The sequence below is a fragment of the Scomber scombrus genome, chromosome 7 (assembly GCF_963691925.1).
Source record: "Scomber scombrus chromosome 7, fScoSco1.1, whole genome shotgun sequence".
In the NCBI taxonomy this organism is placed as follows: Eukaryota; Metazoa; Chordata; class Actinopteri; order Scombriformes; family Scombridae; genus Scomber; species Scomber scombrus.
Genome location: NC_084976.1, coordinates 2,285,118 through 2,305,728, shown reverse-complemented (window position 1 = coordinate 2,305,728; position 20,611 = coordinate 2,285,118). Strand labels below are relative to the sequence as shown.

General features: G+C 38.1%; 1 protein-coding gene across 1 annotated transcript in view; it reads right to left on the bottom strand.

The window, feature by feature from the left end:
• The window catches only part of ascc3 (activating signal cointegrator 1 complex subunit 3), a 174,518-nt gene that overhangs the window by 88,570 nt on the left and 65,337 nt on the right, over positions 1-20,611 (bottom strand). Inside the window, exon 11 of the mRNA XM_062422423.1 lies at positions 7,376-7,540. Coding sequence (XP_062278407.1) covers positions 7,376-7,540 — 165 coding nt within the window. The remainder of the gene's footprint in view (positions 1-7,375; positions 7,541-20,611) is intronic.

Sequence of the window (20,611 nt, the reverse complement as noted above, 5' to 3'; positions counted from 1 at the left end):
GAAAACATAAAAGAGTGCCTAGACTTACAGTACATGTTTGTATGTTTCATGTAATGGTACACACTGTTTCAGGTTGAGTATATCACATGTGTACTAGGAGAATTAGAGGAAAACTGCATTTGTCACTTTCTTGTAATCCCACACCTAAGGGGTTAGACTCTGACTTAAATCCATGGAGCCATTCCAGAGGCAGTACTGATTTTCCTTTTTTTACCATTAAATCCTTTCAATGGCACAACTCACTCTATTTCTAATGTACAATGTGAACAATCTGTCATTTAAAGGGACACAACACACATTTTACATGTCTATGTACATTAATAGTCATGAAGAGTAGAATACAATTTTATATTGTGTTATCTGGCTCTCTGGTGACACTTTGTAAAGCCTGAGAAAAAAACACCTGATGACGTAATAGTGATGTCATCAGGGTTATCTCACTTTGAAGACCAGGAATGTGTCTCAAAAGACAGGGAGAGACTAACAATATGGTGTCAAATTGCATAATGGGCAGTGTTGGGGAACTCTACTAAATTACTGCCATTAAAAAGTAACTAATTACATTACAGCATTACCTTCTGAGAAAAGTAACTGTTTAGAGTAGTTCAAATCTGGCCCATCATCTGTAAATCTTTACACTAATAGCAGGAATGACACACACTATGTCCCATTTATAGCTCTTTGTTGTACAGCCTTACATAAAAATCTGTAAAAGTGAAATATATATAATAAGTGACTTACAAATGAAAGTGATATGCTTTCTAAACACATACCACATACTTTTAAAAACACTGCTTCTTCAAGTTTAAAGTAGAGTTCCTCACAGTTGACGTGCTCTTGTTACCAGGGCACAACTTGTATGTTACTATAATATTCCTGATCTTATTTCCTCACACAAATTCTAAATAATGTGAATATTTCCATGAAGTAAATGCTGTCTCTTGCACGCTGAGCTGCCGTACATGCACGCAGTGTTATAACCATATTATTTTACGTTATTCAATAATTATTTATGTGTTCTATTGAATGTGTGTGTATGTGACTGTTTGTTTAAGCAGAGTGAATGTTAAGCACTTTTCTATTATGAGAGACAGCACATTTTGTTGTATGTGAACATGCAATGACAATAAAGGCATTCATTCATTAACATTTGAAATGTGTCAAGTTGTGCCCAATATCAAGGAGTGGAACAAAAACTATGTGGTGACTTGTCAAACTGAAGCTTAGTGATATCATCAGCACTTGTGTTATAATGGAGATTCAAATCCCTACCACACTGGGCTGCTGCGCCAAGTCAAACAGAGTCAAGCCAATTCAGCACGTGTGTATAAAGGGCCATATGTCTCCAGAAGCAGAAACAGCCAAACATGCCACACTATTTATGATTCCATCACCTGCATCAGGGTATTACAGAGCTTGAGCGTCACTACTGTGTTCCTTCCCGGCCGTATTTCAGTCAGTTTGTTCTGGCTTGTGTGTTATTGAGCACAAGCTGTAGCATTCCAGGAATTACCCACTGTCTTCTGCTGCACTGTTTGTGCAAGCTTCACCGTTTATCGACATGCTAATGGTTCAGTCCAATGCCAAAAGCAGTGTTCTCAGCACTGACTGCATGTGCAGGCTGCTGGCAAACAGACTGACAGTCAAGACACTTCAAACTTCTGCACTGCAGCACAACCTCTAGAGGTGTAAAGGTGTACAAAGCGCCCAGTCAGCCCTTCTTCAGTAATATCAGCTAAACGTGCAGATAAATGGGCTGTGAACCGAGTAAACAGCGGTCACATGTACGGACCAGTTTTCAATTACCTTGCGGTTAACCCCGCCAAGAGGTCTCAGTCACTCCTAGCACAGCAGCTCATCCCTGCATCCATGCCTCTGTTTCACTCTGCTCTGTGCTGGTCCTTTAGCATGCAGCTCATATCAATACATCACCAGTTCTCACACTGATGAGTTGGTCAATCACACTCTGGTGGCACATTACCACAGTTTTTTTTAAATGTTTATTTTACAAACCTGTAGATTAGCAGTCTGCACACCTGGGTGCTACTTACACACTCAGTTGTGTGTATGGTTAGTTGCTCGAGCCTTGTTGCCTATGTGACATTTAGTTCATTGCACCATGTCTTCACTGTATTTTTTATTGCTGAGTCGTGACTGGTGAGGGAACACTGCTTTATGTGTCTGACACAGAGTGTGCATGCATATTTCATATTTCATACCATAAAGACACAAAACCTTCATTTAAATACTGCTGTCTCCACCCTGTTGCACCTGTTTTCATTTACTCAGTTATTCTTAGTAGATCACCTGCAAAACGCACGAAAACGAGACACGCAATATATTGCACCGTGCACGCAATTTAGCACCCACTATTTGGGATCTTAGTAAATCAGGCCCTTAGTGTCTAGTCTTGAATCTACGTAGACTTAGGCACACATTCCCAGCGGTTTAGAACACCAACTCTGAAGCCTTTCATGAACTACGTACATTATACAATACCGAGGACAAACAGAATGGACATGTATTTATAGAGACGTGTTCAGGATCAAAACTCAATTCACAGAACATGATGATTGGCTGAGTCATCAGTGGCCTGTGCACTCTTTTTTTAAACGGACTCACAAAATACAATCAACGACATAAGATACACGATTCTCACAATTAATCAACAAACAGGTGAGTCCTATCATCTCTAACCACCTACACTTTACCTTCCAACTCTATCAGTCATAAACATACTACCACCATCCAATTCTCACCATACTTTCATCTTACAGCACAGGTAACATGTACCCTTAATACTGTAGAGCAGTACTTTTTTTTTTAAGGTTATGTTTTTGGGTGTTTTTTGCCTTTGTTTGACAGTAGCTGGCAGAGAGGCTGATAGGAAACAAGGGAAGAGAGAAAGGAGTACCACATACCACAAAGGTTCTGGGACCCTGGACTTGAACCAGGGATGTTGCAATTATGTCAATCAGTCAATCGTTATTTATATAGTGCCAAATCACAATAAAAGTTATGTCAAGGCAGGAGCACCCTGGTGGTTGAGTGGTTAGAGAGCATCCTATATAATCGCAGCGCCCTTGGTTCTAATTTGGCCAGGGACGTGTGCTGCAGGTCATTCCCCTATCTCTCTCCCTGTTTCCTGTCAGCCTCTCTGCCAGACTGTCTGGATAAAGGCATAAAAAGCCCAAAAATAAATCTTTAAAAAAAAAAAAGAAGTTATGTCAAGGCACTTTACAAATAGAGCAGGTCTAGACCGTACTCTTTAAATTTAATTTAAAGAGACTCAACATTCCCAAATGGGCAGTTCTTAGTGACAGCAGCAAGGAAAAACTCTACTTTTAACAGGAAGAAACCTCAGGTAGAACTGAACTGTAGGCGGGCGACCATCTGCCTTGACTGGTTGGATTGAGAAAGAGAGAGAGAGGAAGGGAGAAGAGGGAGAGAGGAGAGGGAGTCATAATACCAGACAAGTGGCATGCATAGTAACCACTCAGCTACCAGGGTGCTCTGACAACAACTAACCTAAGTGAGAAAAGAGTTAAGTGCTTTTCCATCAGTGGCCATGATTCAGCATATTTTGTCTTGTCATTTTACAGTCTAAAAGCTACTTTTCAAACTCAATAGTTTCTATTGTTTCAGTGATCCATTTGTTTCTGAGTTAGTGTATATAGCTGGTGTACATAACAAGATAAAGATCTTTTTATTTGCTGAAAATACTCTGCTGAAGTTATGCAAATCTCCCAGTACGCATGATTATGATGTGAGTGGAATGGCTATATTAGTGTGGATCATTGCTTTCTTTGTCATACCAAACCAAGGATCTTTAATTGTATTGCAGTTAGTCTGTTGGTCTGTGCATTCTAAAAATATCCCTTTACATCTCTGTCCTCTCCATTTATTCATTTCCTTCCTAAGAATGACACACGACAGCAGCTCATCAGAGGCTCCTTCTATCTATTTGCCTGTCTGAGTTCACATAATCCCTGTAATATATGAACCATCTAGGCTGATTCCTACTCAGACAGCTGTCAGTCACCATCAGGGGAAATCACTGTACACTGTATAGGGAGCTGCACTGTTTTCCTGCTTATTCTTTCTAGCAGCAGCAGCAGAGACACAAGGGGGGTGACACTCATGTTGTCTATGTCACAGGTGCGTTATTAGTACCTGGCACATAATTAGACAAGTGGAATTCAGTATCTGACCCTTTCATTGAGACAGAGGATTCCCTGAAAGCCTTTAATTCACATTTGAATTTTTAAGTATCTATACCAGAGGTCACTAATAGGTGAACCGCGGTCCAGATCCGGACCCAGACGTCGGCCTATCCAGACACGGACCTGTAGCTGATGAAATATTGAGGATTGTTACATTTTGTCCGAGTGTTTCTATTTTAACAGGCGCAGCTCCTCCAGTTATTACGGTAAAAGTGGAGCAGAATCGTAAACAGACCACTGTGCATAGCCAATCGGACATGTGGACAGACTCGACTGTCAGTGAGATACACACAGAGAAAAGAGGAGAGACAGAGAGGAGGCAGATAAGAGCTAAAACTAAACACTTTATTTAAGAAGCACAATGAAAATGTTTGGACTTTGTTTTAAAATGTCAACTTTGTTTTATATAAGAAAGGGACATTTATTTATCCTTTTCTGTTTTTTATACTTATTTTATTTATGTTATGATTTATTTGAATCCCTCAAGTTGAGTGTAAATACTAATAAATGAATTCTACTGTATTTATGTGACAGTCTACAATCTAGCCACTAGACACAGATGCTGATGGAACTACAATGCTACTTCAAGCTACTGAAAAATAACACAGACATTATGATGTTCTGGACCTTCACTTGAGGATACCCCTGATCTATACTATATTGTTTATTTACATTTCATAATAACATAATGGATACTATATTGTAATTATACCATCATAATGAACAGAAACAAACATTTAATAGACTTAGAAATCTGTGCTACAAACAAATTTTTCAGAGAGCTGCTCTTATGGGAAGGAGGACATGGTAGATTTAGTTGAAAGCATCAACCGTATTCACCATCCAGGTATCTTGGATGTTGTGTATGCAGGGAAACTATATGTTTACTAAACCAGATATATTGAAAATGAATAAATGGTGAGTTTCAAAATCTACAATAGTATATAATGTCAACTATACTATTGTCATTGATTGCCAGTGACCTTTCTGGACTTTTTTTTTTCGTATTCCACTATTTTTGTGCAGATTCTTAACACACACGCACGCACACACGCACACACACACAGTCTCTGTCCCACCACTCTTATGCTCCTGTATCTTCTCTCCTTTTGTGGCACATTTTTCAGCCCACAGTTGAGTGTTTAAGAGAGAACTGGGGAGGTTTTGTGGATACATACTGTATGGGTTAGAATAAAGGGAAATGACTGTTGCACAGCTGCACTAGCTATATGATGAAGAGGAAGTACAGTAGTGTCTGTGTGCTGCTTCTCACTGTCTGTTTGTTGTGCTCAGAATGTCATTTGTTATACTGGAAGGAAATAAAAAGTCCACTTTGGCAGAAATACACTGGATTGGTGGAAAAGGCATTTTCAGGATATTAGAGCGAGTAGAGCTCACTATCTGAGTCCTGATGGAAGAAATCTATCCCAGTATCCCAAACTGTCAACCAGTGAAACTTGGGATTAGTTTTGAAAATACTCTTTACCACACTGTTAATTTATCCAAGATATTTAAGTCACTGAACAGTTGGACTCCAGACACTGTTCTTTACAAAGGACTGTGCTGTTCTGTTTCAAGTCCACAAAAGATCTGTGTCATACTGATAAAGGTACTACAGGTTCATAAAAAACTGAGGTTTGTGCTTCTTTTAGGAACCATCATGCATCCCCAAATATGAACACAATGCTGGGAATACTTGGAACATATGTACTGTGTACTGCATTGATACTAATTTGAGATATTTGAGGTCAGATTTTAATCAAATAAATTGAAATGTTGTTATTTCTATATTATGTTTTTGAACCTCAACTGTATGTCTCAACTGCTCCCATTACAGTTAATAGTACACACCATTTACTTTATAAAGGAACAGTTTAACCTGCTTTCTTTATGAGAACGAGACAAGAAGATGGATATCAATCTTGTGTGTGAGTTAAGAACTGAGCTGGAATCAGGAGGTGATTAGCCTAGCTTAGCATAATGACTGGAGGCAGGGGGAAACAGCTAGCCTGGCTCTGTACAATGCATACAAAAATGCAATTTAATTTAATTTAATTAAAAAAAAATTCCTACCAACACCTCTAAAAAAAAATGTAAAAAGATGATGATGTGTACAGTTTACTGAGGTCTTGTCTTGACACAGTGAGGATGGCTAGTTTGGTGCCAACAAGGTGGGACAAATATACTTTCCATTTATTCTGTAAAACACTTCAAGTGAGGAGCTTTTGCCCATTGTCTTATATATAAACAACATTTAAGACGTCCAATGTTAAAATCAAACCTTAAAATATATAAAATATATAAAATATTTAATATTCAATTGCTAAATCAAAGTACAATAAGAGGCATGATACATTCTTCCTTTAAACATGGTGGTGAATGAAAAGATCGCCTCTGTCCAGATCATCAGAACATAATGTAATAACTTACAAACATGGACACATGTTGCTGCAATCTCAGACAAACATTATCCAGGGAAAAGTGCAAGTGTAATATTATTTAGAAGCTAAATAGCTAATTATCTGTTAGTGACACAGTGTCTGTCCATGACCTGTAGCTACTGCAGTGTGTTAACTTTGTCTCCAATAACATATTGCATTTAACAATTAATCTGTGGTTCATATGTGTGCTGAACCTTGTGCTCATGTACTGTATCTGGAAATCTGTACTATAACCAGGTACTAAGAAGAATTGTTAGTAGTACTGGAAGAAAAAGTTCCAGTGTGTAACTAAAATCACAGTAACATGTTAAGCTAGTGTTAGAGGTGTTAGTAGGTGTATTTTTGAGCTTTGGACAGAGCCAGGCTAGGTGTTTCCCACTGCATCCCGTCTTTATGCTAAGCTAGGCTAAAAACACCCTGACCCCAGTCCTATACATGACACACAGACTTGACCCGATCTTCTCCTCAAACTTTCTGGAGGCCGGCTTTTACGATGTTGATATAAATGTTACTTTCTATTTTCCATTCCAAGAAAAACCTGTAAACTCCAAAAACTACCCTGGCTATCTATGTCTAAGCAATAACTGCACATTAAATGATGACAGAAATGTCTAGTCTAAACTGACTATCAGACAGTGATTCAGACCACAGGAGGTTGAGAAGAGTAACCTGTACAGATATGCAGAGCTGAAGGAGGGAAGCAGGACAAACCTGTCTGATGGTCCTGGCTACCAGACTCTCCAGTACTGGTCCACGATCTTCATGAAGAAGGTGAACTTCATCCAAGATCAGGAGACGTACGATCTGGGAGAGAGCGACATCTCCAACGCTCTTCCTGGTTACAACATCCCACTTCTCTGGAGTGGTCACCAACATCTGGACACAAACATGAAGATACATCAGGAACACTATCCTGGCTTTCTTATACCAGTTCTATACAATTCATTACACAGCGTCAGTCAGTAAATATAAGAAGGATATACTTATATGTATGTTTTTCTGCTCCATTCATTTCGTTGCAGTGAGCAGCTGCAGATCAACACAGACTTGTTTAGACTTCCCTTTGTTTAGTCAGATTTATCTCCATTGTGTTGAATTGTGTTATCATGAAGTCAAATCTCTAGAAATATGCTAAGTTAACTTTACATCAAACTAATCATGAACCCTGTAATAATTGTACACATTTATACCTCCCATTGGTAAAAAAAAGGCTATGAGTAATGTTAAATAGTAAATAGACTGTACTTATATAACACCACTCAAAGCACTTTTACACTACATGTCACATTCACCCATTCATACACATTCATACACTGATGACAGGAGCTACCACACAGGGTACCAACCTGCTCATCAGGAGGAAACTAACATTCACACACATTCATACAAAGTTGGTGCAGCCATCAGGAGCAATTTGTAGTATCTTGTATCAAGGACACATTGACATGTGGACTGGAGGAGCCAGGAATCAAGCCTCTGATTTTCCGATTGGCGTACGACCGCTCTAGTGGTAGAGGATGCTCAAAACACGTTAAAGCTAAAACTTGACTGTATAGTCATTATTTCATTTCAAGTAAATACTTGTGGACTGCACTGTAGACAAACAGCACAGAAAACAACAAGGATCAGTGGTAAGTAGAAGATGGAGCCACACATAGATGAAGGTGTGGAAGGGATGAAGAGGAGCACATATTTTCGGGCAAATGTCCCATTTCCTACTGTACATGTAATGTGAAAAAAAAATCAAAGTGGGGAATATTAACTATTTAATATTACTTTTTCAAATATCAATTTATTTACCAAGACTATAAATGTAAATGAGCTCAGCTGCAGTTCATCTGATTTATATTAAGCTCAGTAAGATCTGATACTGGATGGGTGTGCAGGTGTGGAAAGGAACTATTTTCTGCTGCTGAGCTCTCAATATGGTTAAAGAGCAGACACACATATTCAATCCTCTGCTTTGAATAATAATTAGTGTCTAATAGGGTTTTTCCTTTTTGTCTAGACATTTCTTCTCCTCCACTAATCCTGCTCGTAGGTACATGCCTTAAATCTAATTTTTGTTGAGTGCAGAGAAACTTTCCTCCTTCAGCAGCTTCCAGTGTCAAACTCTGTACATATCATTCTGCACAGAGATGAGAAAAACCCTAACCCAGCTGAATGAAGAAGAAGAAAAAGACATTTAAGTGGAGAGGGACTTTAAATATCCTGATATTATCATATCAACAAAAAGCTCAGTGATTGCATGATTTATGAATAATCAGAGTAGAGAGATTTTTGGTAATACTTTGATACTCATTTGATTAGTTTCTCTCTGTTAACAGATTTAAAAAATAATATAATTGGGCAGCAGTGGCTCAGGAGGTAGAGCGTTCGTCCACCAATTGGAAGATTGGCGGTTCGATTCCCGGCTCCTCCACATGTCCATGTGTCCTTGGGCAAGATACTTAACCCCAAATTGCTCCTGTGTGAATGTGTGTGAATGTTAGTTTCCTCCTGATGAGCAGGTTGGCACCCAGTGTGGTAGCTCCTGCCATCAGTGTATGAATGTGTGTGAATGAGACTTGTAGTGTGAAAGTGTGAGTGACCATAACGACTAGAAAAGTGCTATATAGGTACAGTCCATTTATAATGTTTTTTATGTTCTGTGAGTATTACTGGCTGCTTTAATCACATGGCACTGTGCTGGAGTTGCTGTGAAACATGATAAGAACATATAAGCCAGGACATATAGGCAACTGGGACAAAGAAGGCTTTCTGGCTCTGTTGTGTTGTGTTGTGTTGTGTTTTGTTGTGTTGTGTTGTGTTGTGTTGTGTTGTGTTGTGACATACTGTTTGGACCTACTTTAGTTGCTTTTTTCATAATTTTTCCTTTTTTTTCATCCCCAAATGAACAATAGCAATAAGTAAAAGAAAAACAAACAAGAAAGTTTGATTAATAATGATACCAGTAAAGCTAATCAAAATTAAAAATAGATAGATCTTTAATTTCCTTTTAAAGATTACCAGAAGTACGGAGAGGCTGTTCCACAACTTAAGGGGCCATAAAAATGTAACCTAGACTCACCGAATGTATTGTGGAACACTTACGGATCTTCTAAAAGAACAGCAGTGGGAGATGTGGTCTTGTGGGGGCATCAAATGAAAAGCAGTTGCTGACATATGAAGGTGTTAGATTATGTAAGGCTTTGTAGGAAAGCAAAAGGACTTTAAAAATCAATTCTAAAAGATACAGGTAGCCGGTGCAGTGATGCGAGCAGAGGGGTGATAATGTGATCTCTTTTGTTTTGTATCGGTCAAAATCCTGGATGCTTTTTAGTGAGTTAAATGATCTAATTTTGTCAATGTCAGATGAAAAAAATGTGTTTTTTGCGACATTTTCAGATCAGAATCTAAAATCACTACCAGATCCTTAACATTATTTTTAATTTGCTTGGACAGGCCTGCAGATACAGACTCTAGTCTCTGTCTTTCTACTTTTGAACATATGAGTAGAATTTCTGCTACTGATCAGACTAGGCTTTGAGTGAGTCAGTTAAAACATTATGCAACCAAAACATAATGTAGCATTCTTTATTCTTTATATTAAAATCACTGCTGAGATAAATATCTCAACGATTCCCTGCTCACATAACTGAATGGCACACACTGTAAAACTCCCTCCAGAATACTATGTCAGACTCATGGCTCATCAGTGACCAATTACCCATAGCGTCGCTCATTACAATACAGACAGAGGCACCTAAATCACAACACCATAATACCAGACGTAACATTAGTCACATTTTGTGTGCTACAGTTCTACCAGAGGTCTGTGTCAGCCTATGATCCACTACATCCTCACAAACTGTTACCGATGATTCTGTGCTGTTTTCAGTAATGTGATTAACAGCCATCTCGGCATCTCCTTTAAACTAATAATATTCAACAGTATCAACAAATATGACCTGTATCAAATGTCAACACCTCCTTTGCAAGTTGCTTAGCGCCTATAATTCCAGTGAAATTCTATTCTCTCTTTTCAAGAAAAATAGCACAATGCATAATTAATGGTGTGTGAACTGTTTGGCAACCTGTCCGTGGGTGTGAAAATTCCTATTAAACTCTTTCTGTAAAGGCAGTTCATTAAATCCTCTCTAGTTTGCATTTAAATCAATCTATCCAGCCATTAGAGACTGGCATGCTCACAGAAAAGGAAGCGCCTGCCTCTAATTGGAGCTAGTGGTTAATCTAAATGGAGGCTCTGGCAAAGGGAGCACAGGCCAAAGTGCTTTCTTAATTGCCTCACAAATACACACAAAGGAGAGCAGAGAAAACACGCCATTGTTCGCCTGAATGCTGCTATTTAGCCTATTTATCAATCGGTTGCAGCACGACTGAAATCAATCCTCTAAATCCCCGACTGAGTTTTCACGGAAGATGTTCACGTTTCTTAAAAGCTGACGATTTAATCAAAGAATGGGTTCATAAAAACATACTGTAATAGCTTGTAAGGGTTGTTCCTGTGATGAATTCATTGTTAAACTAAGGAGTGGTGCATTAATGTTCCATATCAGAACTGATGCCAAACAGCACTGACAAAATGATGCAATGTCAGAATAACAACTCCATAAGGCAGATGAAAAGCTGGCTTTTCAATGTTAAATACCAATCTCACACCTTGGAGGTCATATTGTCCTTGAACCTAAACAACAATGAATTTTCCAACTACATTCCACTCTAACATGAGAAATAATGTGACAGACTGTGCACTGTGGTACAGAAAGTGCTGTCATCACTGTCTGGGGAAAAACAACTGTAAAAATAAAAAGGTCAGCCCAACAAGTTTGAATCAAACCTATCCCTCACTCACTCAAACTGACTGAAACACTGGAATTGAACTTTGACACTAATCACTGCAACTCAAGACTCAAATGTTGAGGTATATTGCGTATTATATATTTGTATATGGGGTATCGTTACTCTATACCTTTAAGGTATCGACCGAAATAAATTGATACCAAGTAGTATAGAAATGTCTCCCATCACACGATACCTGCAATCCATCATTTTTGCACCCAAAGCAAAAATATGAACATTTGTATGAACTTGCTCAAAACCAATCAACGCAAGGGTTCTTTGATTTAACGCGACATGTGATTGGTCCACTGCCACAGCAGCTACAACCCATCTGTGGTGGTGAAGTCGTGGTGAATTTGAGTTAGCGGGCTTAGCAGTTCAGCAGCCAAGATGCCACCTAAACGCTCTAAAGTGTGTCTACACTACACGCCTGTTACACCTGATTACAACATAAACACAGTGGACAAAATGTGGAAAACTTGTATGTGAAGACTTTCAAAATGCATTTGTGTAAAAAATCAAATAGAATTGGAGGAGTGGTGGCATTTTATGCAATGTAATGCTTCTATTCACATGATGGGTATGGAATGAAGTACTCAGTTGGTATCAGTATCACTTTAAGGCTACTTGGATTGGTACTGGTATCATCAGATATTAAACGATACCCAGCCCTAAGCCTGACCTACCAAAATGTACCTACCCACCAATATTCAATCACTTAATTGTAATACTGTTAAAAGTATTTATCGTTCGATTGACAAATAATTGAAGTGGGTTTTTTTTATGAATTCACTGGTAGTAACATTTCACACATTTCACTTATTTGCATTTTCATTAACTGATATTTAAAGACAACTCTCAGCTTTACTTCACATCAGATTCAGGCAGAAACACACATGAACGGTTATTGTAGTCTTCATAACATTTTGTTATGGTCGACGTAGACGACATTTTTCACATGATGTCAGACATGTTTTACATTACTGCCACTGCCTGCCATGTATGTAGATGAACGTATATTTTTTACCTTGTTAATTCTTTGTGTGAGACATGTTCAGCAAATGGGAGACACCCATGACATTTCCTGCAGCATTTACAGGAGAGCTTATTACCATATGATTAGTGGGATATTTTATGGAGGTGGATTTTAAGGTCTGACATTTATCAAGGCAGACTATTACAGATGTGCATATGCATTGATTCCAGAGTTGTTATACGTACAATTATTTTAATTTAAATTGATTTGTTTGAAGTGAATTTTGAATGTTACTTAACTCTAAAGTGGGACTTAAAGAGCTTATATGTTGATGCTCATTGTTTCCCCCTCATCATTCCAAAGTGCACATACTCTATTTCTATTGTACTGTACAGCTGTAGAACTTTCCTCATGCCAGAAGGAAAGCTTGCTGAAATACCAGCGTAATAAATTATGACAAAAGCAGTTTGAAATGTTGTAACTGTAGATATACTGCAGCCATGAGCATCAGGGTTAGTGGGGTTGCATTGTGAATACACAGTGCATGAAGCATTTAAGATGAACACTGGTTATGGTACTGTAAAACAAGTTTAAAATAACATGTTTATGCAAAATAGCTTTATTAGCCGGTCTGGTACATGTCATAAGTATTTTTCTTTAAGCACACAAATGGGTACTTTGTGGTCTTAAGCTAATAACTTGTATGTGAATGTCTAAATGTTTTTGACATGAAAACACAGCTATTAATCAAGAACAGACACACTTTAGCACCTTTAGCAGATCAGCAGCAGAAAGTGACTACAAAGGAGGCGTTCAGGTACATGGTTGAACATAGGTCACCCACGAATTTGAAAGGTGTCAGAACCCAGTACACAATGACTGCAGTTACTCCAGAAAACTAAGACTGTGGCGACTGTGAAGCGCCACTGGAGAAGAAGCACAGATCTCTGGAGCAAAGAGAGACTCAAGTCCAAACTGAAGGCACAGGAAATAGGAACTATCTAAGAGCCCGATATGATTGATCCACTTTATTTTAGGATGCAGATTATTTTATATTTAATAGCAGCACTTATTTTACTTTTTGAGTACTTAGCCTATTATTTATTCCATCTCTGTATGACAGATGGGTAGTTTCAAACAGTCAAGTTTTGAATAGCCACTGTACTATTACATACAAATGAATCAATCATGGTCTCTGGTAACTTAACCCTTACATACTGTTCACATTCTGACTCATAATTAGTCTCTACACCAATTCCCATTCATACATTCCCCATTAATAAATGTTGGATTAACCATCAATGAAGCCGTCAGAAGGCGAGCAGAGTGTACTAAATGTATTTATGGCAAAAAGACATTCAGAAATCACTATTTTATAGTCCAGGAATACATTTTATAGAATATAAACAATAAAACAAGATGTTTGAATGCTGGAAAAAAAAAAGATGCATTTTCTTTCCATGACTTATATACTGTGGATCACAGAAGGAAAGGTCCAGCTAAAGGAAATGTGTATAGGGTGTTTTTTTTTTATTTCTCAAATGTAAAAAATGGGTCAAATTTGACCCTGAACAGTATTTAAGGGTTAACTCATACTCCAAAAATATCATTTAAATTACTGTGCACCATTCAATATTGGATGAACATCCAACCTGTTAGCAGGAAGCTAGTTACACATCCTTCATTTTAATATTGTTAGGTGCACATTCATACATTTGTTATTTTCTCTTCATTTTTTATAGCAAGAAGCAATACTGCCCAGCTCACAGTTAGCTGCATACTGACCACTGTGTATTCTGAGGCTGCCAAAATTAAACATTGGCATTTCTTAGCCTCTAGACAATCTAATATAAATAATCCGGTGGGATTTAAAGCAGTTTTGGATGAAGATATGAGAATAACTAGATTTTGTCTGTTTGCCGTTTTCTTTGAGAACCTTTAAACATAACATAGTTATATTCTATTAACTGTTCACAGTTATTAACATGAGAATACCATATTTGTTTCCTTATGACACCTGCTTGGTTCAGTACATTTCAAAAAACTATTTACTTCTGAAACATAAATCATTGAGCATATCCACAGATGGCTAGATTTCCCTTCCAGCGCTATACTTTTATGTTAATTTATTGTGCAGTGGGAGTAATGAGCTTGTTTCTCAGTGGTAGAGAGTTGGCATGGATGGTGTGCAGCCATGCAAAACACAGGCCATGGCGGGCATCACTAACTTTCAGCGCTCAACAGCCAATTATCAGGGTGTGTTGTGTTTGTCTGAGTAGTAATCGATTAAAAAAAAAAAAAAAAAACAAGCTGTATGTTTACAGTTTGTCATGATTCAATACAGCCTGGCATTTCCGTAATGGCTTATAATAACTGCTTTTACTTTTACACTTTCTGTATTTCTATTATTTAGTGTTCTTTTATTTAAACTGTCTGAAACACATCAGCAGCTACTTGAATTTCTATCCATGGGACTTAACTTGACCCAGAAATGTTGACACACTCCCGTTGTACCTCCCTTGACAATTAAAAGTGTCTGGCTGTGAGGCAGTTCCATCTTGGATGTCATTAACTGATATTTCCTCTCTGGACAGAGAAGGAAGAGGATCGGGAAAGTCCCAGGATGCCACCCACCCGCACATTGGCATCCACATGGCAGCATCCCTCCAAACCCCCTGTTTCCATGGTAACTATCGCAGCCATGGAGAGAGAAGGAAGGAGGATGAGGAGGAGGTAGGTAGGTGGGAGCAAGATGGAGCAGGGAGGGTACAAGAAGACATTAACTGGACTGTGATATGTGAATAACTAGCAGCTCGTCAAGGCAAAATGTCATTTTCAATACTGTATTGTCATGTGAAAGTGTGTGTGTGTGTGTGTGTGTGTGTGTCTTTACGTTCATTTACTGCTCACAATTGGCTAAATATGAGAAAACATGAGCACTTACTACAAAAAGTGCTCTTCTGTTCAGTGGAAGATGCCGAGCATTAAGAAGAAGAAGAGTGGGAGTATACAATGATACAATTCAATATGGGAAAAATGAACTCATTGTAGAATGTTAAAAAGGTATTAAAAAAATCCATTGGAGCCTCTTGAAAAAAGGATGAGCCTATCGACCCAGTTACTATGATTCCTAACTGCTTAAAGAGTGCAAACACACTCATCTAACAATCAACACTCAATAATTCTGATTCTGAGCTACAACTCTGTAAAATATCATAGAAGAATTTAGTGGAATCAACTAATATATTGTACACAACTTTTTCAAGACCATTTTAAGCCTTTTGACTTGAAATGATGAATTGAATGAATGTAATGCTACAAGTTTACTCAACTCTTTGAATTAACATCAACGTATTAGCAGCATTTCCCAGCATGAACTCTCCAGAGAACCTTCTTTTCTATAGTTTCAAGAAAATACAAATGCTGGAAAGTTGCCGTGTTTCTTTAATAAATGTTGAAATAAGTTGCGGTTGTTTTCATATCAATAAAAACACTAATTATGATGAAGGTAACTCAGCTCCTCCCCCTGCACACCTCAGTGATGGTAAGATCTCTGAGAGCATGTGATTGATATAAACTGTACAGTGCAGCAACCAAACCTGCAAGCTCTGCAATGAAAAACAACACTTCAAATTAAATAAATACATCTGAATTAGATTTACAATTTTGCACAACAAACTGACCCATGTAATTAATTAAAAGATAAAAATCCTCTAAGCAAAGGCAAGGCTTTATTTAGTTATGATAACTGTTGATGGTGTTAGTAACTTCAGATTTAAGGCAGCTTTCACTCATATTTCTAAGTTGAAACAACAAGTTGTATTTTACAGTGAAGGTAAACTCAACATTCAAACTAACACAGACAGAGAAAGAAAAGAAAACAAGCCTCAACAACAACTTCCTTATTTATGGTGAGAGGACTTTAATTTCCTCTCATGTGTCTGCTGGGGCAGGCCTGCCCTCAGGCTGAGTGTCACTTCCAACAAGCCTCTCTAATCAACCGTTTTAAAAAGGCATCCAAACTGACCCATTTCACAGTGCTTAAAACAGACTACTTACTGCTTCCCACCATGTCACAAAGCTTCATGAACTAAAGTTACCTTATACACACAATCCAGGTTAGGTTGGTTGGAAAAATCAAGACATTCAATGATGTTATCTTGTACTTTAGCATACTGTGAAAGTTCATGGATGTATTATAAGAGCTGCATAGGGCTCCACCGCTCAGCTACCTGCCTATGTCTCCTGGTGGTCACTAGTGGTTTTGCAGCAAACATTCCCCTCGCAGTCCAGACAGCATTCTCCCTATAAACCACCTTGTTAAAATCTCTAACTTCACCGCAGAAATAAACATGTTTACAACCTGGTACAAAAAACAGTTTTGGTCTCTAAAGTTAATTTCTTCATTCATAATAACTATATGGTGGGTGATTTTTAATAGAACCATTTAAATTCCATTAAGGCTTAAAGTTAAGTATGATTACGCGCATGGCCGCTTTGAGTGACAGGTAGGAACATTTGTGATCGCGTCAATTGTGATTCTTTCTATTATGAGTTTTTGATCCATGGAGGTTTCATGTTTGTAAACGAGTGTGATTTTAAAAGCTGTGACGTCATCACAATGTAAAGTCTATGGGCCAAGAGGGATGAAACACTACTGCACGTGTTCAGTGGGCTGCAGAAAACATGGAAGAAATCCTGGAAACTAGAAGCTTGTTTTGGTTATGTACCAGCTGAGCAATTCTTAAAGGACTGAATGGACACCATGTTTGGTCCAGTATGGAGCTCTTATTATACATCCATGGTGAAGTTAGAGATCAAAAGAGAGACTGTTTGGCATATAAATGAACCTTAGTTACAGTCCTAATCATACAATCACCATTGCAATACACACTAAACCTGACCACTCAAACTAAATAAAGGTTTACATGTTAGACAGTATATTGTTAATATTAATAATACTGAAGGTTGTAGAATGTTAAAGAAAAATCCAAAGCTTTAGTCGAAAGTAGAATATATATATATATATGTATATATGTAGCATGTTTATTCCAGGGTTAATAATACATCACATCAAATCAAAATTCCACTATTCTTTCCCAGTCCTCTAATTTGTAGATGCAGTGTTGTGTGATGACCCCGATGAAGGCTACGGTCTCAGTATAAACCTGTTCTCTTAACACTAAAACTAGTTCCTCTCCTTCATGCTGGTTGAAAGAAGGCGAGTGGCAGCGTCTCCTCTCCTATGTGTACATCAAATGGTGACGATGAAAGAAAACAGCGAGAGGACTTGGAGGAGAGACAGAAGACAACCAAGGTTACAGAGCGTGGCACCACTCAGGCCTGTTAGAGGGTCGACGCTCCGGCTTTTTTTTTTGTTTTTCTTTCACTCAGCCACTTAGTGCAAAATGTACTGACGCTAACAGAGTGAAGTGAAGAGATGAGAAAGAGAAAGAGAGAGAGAGAGAGAGAGCGAGAGCGTGACAGAGAGAGAAAAAGACACAAATAAGGGGAAACAGAGATAGAGGAGCGCTGCAGAGTCGCTGTGAATCTGACTAATCATTCTCTTTGTGAAATCTTTTCACATGACCTGATAGAAATGCAACTTTAATACACCTTCGGATTAGCCGGAATTGGCCTCATTTCATAGGAATAAACCCACCTCCCGCCACCAGCAAACCTCCTCCTCCCCCCTCTCCCTTCACACCCACCGAACGCCCAACCTTTCTTTTTTTCCTGTATTCATAAGTCTCACAAGGCTTATAAACTTTAACTCTAAGCTGCGCAATCTCTCAAAATCCAACTCTTTTGGATTTAATAGATATGTATGTTTTCTCAACATCCTCAGTCTCATAGTTTCAGTCTTTCATTCTGGATCCAGCACCTCCACTTCCCTCTGAGCTGCAGGAGCCACATTCTCTCACTAAATATGTTCTCAGCCCACAGCTTTCACCCCCCCCCCCCTTTCTTTTCTTTTTTTTTTTTCTTTTTCTCTGGCCTCATTGTAATGCATCTATCCTCTTTCCACAACTGAGAAAGAAACTGCTCTTTCTAAAGGTATGTGAGGTTGAATTGACATACCATCATTAACAAAAACAAACATTGACTGCATCTGCTGCTCACTACTTAAATAGCAGAAAAACATATTGATTACCCGAGAAATTAAACATCTCATCGACTGACAAATTAAACTCAACAACTAAACATAATTGGTTAATTTTGTCATCAGTAAAATTACTCTCATCACTTTGAGTGTTTAACAAAGCATATTGTAATAGAGTGGTTGTTAAATTCCTATATGGGAGAAAAAGTAGGAAACTGTATTGGCCTACATAATGTACTTCATGTAGGTAGGTATTACAGATTTGTAAAGTCATTGTCCATGTATAATAAACAACTTACTACACAATTCAATGTTGTTTTTTTCATAAATTAATCCCTCATTAAGAGGCAGTGATGTTTCCTGTAGTTTCCCTGCTCATTAAGTAAGCTGGCTGAGTCACGGCCCTTTAAAGAGCAGAAGAGCAGGTCACCAAGGCATCATTCAATATTTTTGTTATTGTCAACAAATCTCATGAAAAGACCAAAACTAACGATGTATTAATCTGTCTGTCAAAGTAGAATTCAGTCATTTCCTAAAACAGCTGGACAGTGTAGGTTTTAACAAATGTTACTCAAATACTGCATAACACTGTATTTGTTGGGGCTTTTCAGCAAGTCAAGGCACACATTTGAATCAGGGGGTTGAATAAATCTAATATAAATCTAAATAAGGAAACAAATGGAAGAAACCAAAGGAAGAGCATAAGTGGAGGGATCCCTTTATAAGGACAGATAGACAGGAAATAGATGTTGTGTGTACAGAATAGAACAAGTAAATGGTAAATGGACTGGACTTATATAGCACTTTTCTAGTCTTCCAACCACTCAAAGCACTTTTACACTACATGTCACATTCATCCATTCACACACATTCATACACTGATGACAGGAGCTACCACACATCAGGAGGCTCTAACATTCACACACATTCACACACAGTTGGTGCAGCCATCAGGAGCAGTTTGGGGTTCAGTATCTTACCCAAGGACACATCAACATGTGGACTGGAGGAGCCAGGAATCAAACCTCCAATCATCTGATAAGAGGATGATTACCACAGCAGCCCCAAGTGAAATTATAAACATACATCATGGACAGATATGATGACAAAAATAACAGCAGGATGGTTTCCAAACAAACATGGTAATGAAACAACATGTCACCAAGTGCAAGTGTGGCTCACTGATGTATTTTGTGGAACGTATGACCCAGAGGAACCTGATGTATCTGCCTGAGGATACATAGAACATACTGTATATGTAGTAGATTCATTCATTGTTGGTTTGGCTCTGACAATGACCAGACTTATCTTTTAAAGAACTGCTCATCTAATATTGACTTTGTCTCAAGTGCTAAAAACACTGTCTCAACTGCTCTGTTACATAAATGATATGAAGGGAAATTTCCATATAAAAAAATATAAACAAAATCTCACAAACTGACACAATGTATCTAACAGGGGTGTCACGATTCTCCAAATCCTCGATTTTATTTGATTTCGATTTTAAGGTCACGATTCGATTCAATTCGATTCTCAATCCTTTTTTTTTGGGTCCTTTTAGCACAGATTCCTATGCCATCTTTAGACTAGTCATGAGTGATATAATCTCCATCAGTTGTTTGCAATGTACCACACTAAGGCCCTACTGTCAACATTAAATAATTTATTATTATTAATAATATAATGTAACAATTACTTGTTTCAGCAGTCAATTAGAAACTTACTGTAAACAAAAGAATCATCTAGTGACCCTTTTGTTACTGCAGTGTTCACTCTTCATATCAGATGATATTCAAGTTCACAATAAAACAAAAACTAATAGCCATCTCTGAATAATTATGTGTGTTAACTGTCCAAACATTGTCCTAACTGTATCCTAACAGTATCTCTGGTGCTACAAATACTCCTACAGCGCTAGTTATTGCTTTAGTGCAGACATCCCAACTCTCCCGGAGTGTCCTGCATATTGATAGCGGCTCCCTGACGCCCGCAAATTATATACAATCTCCCTGAATCTGCAGCGAGC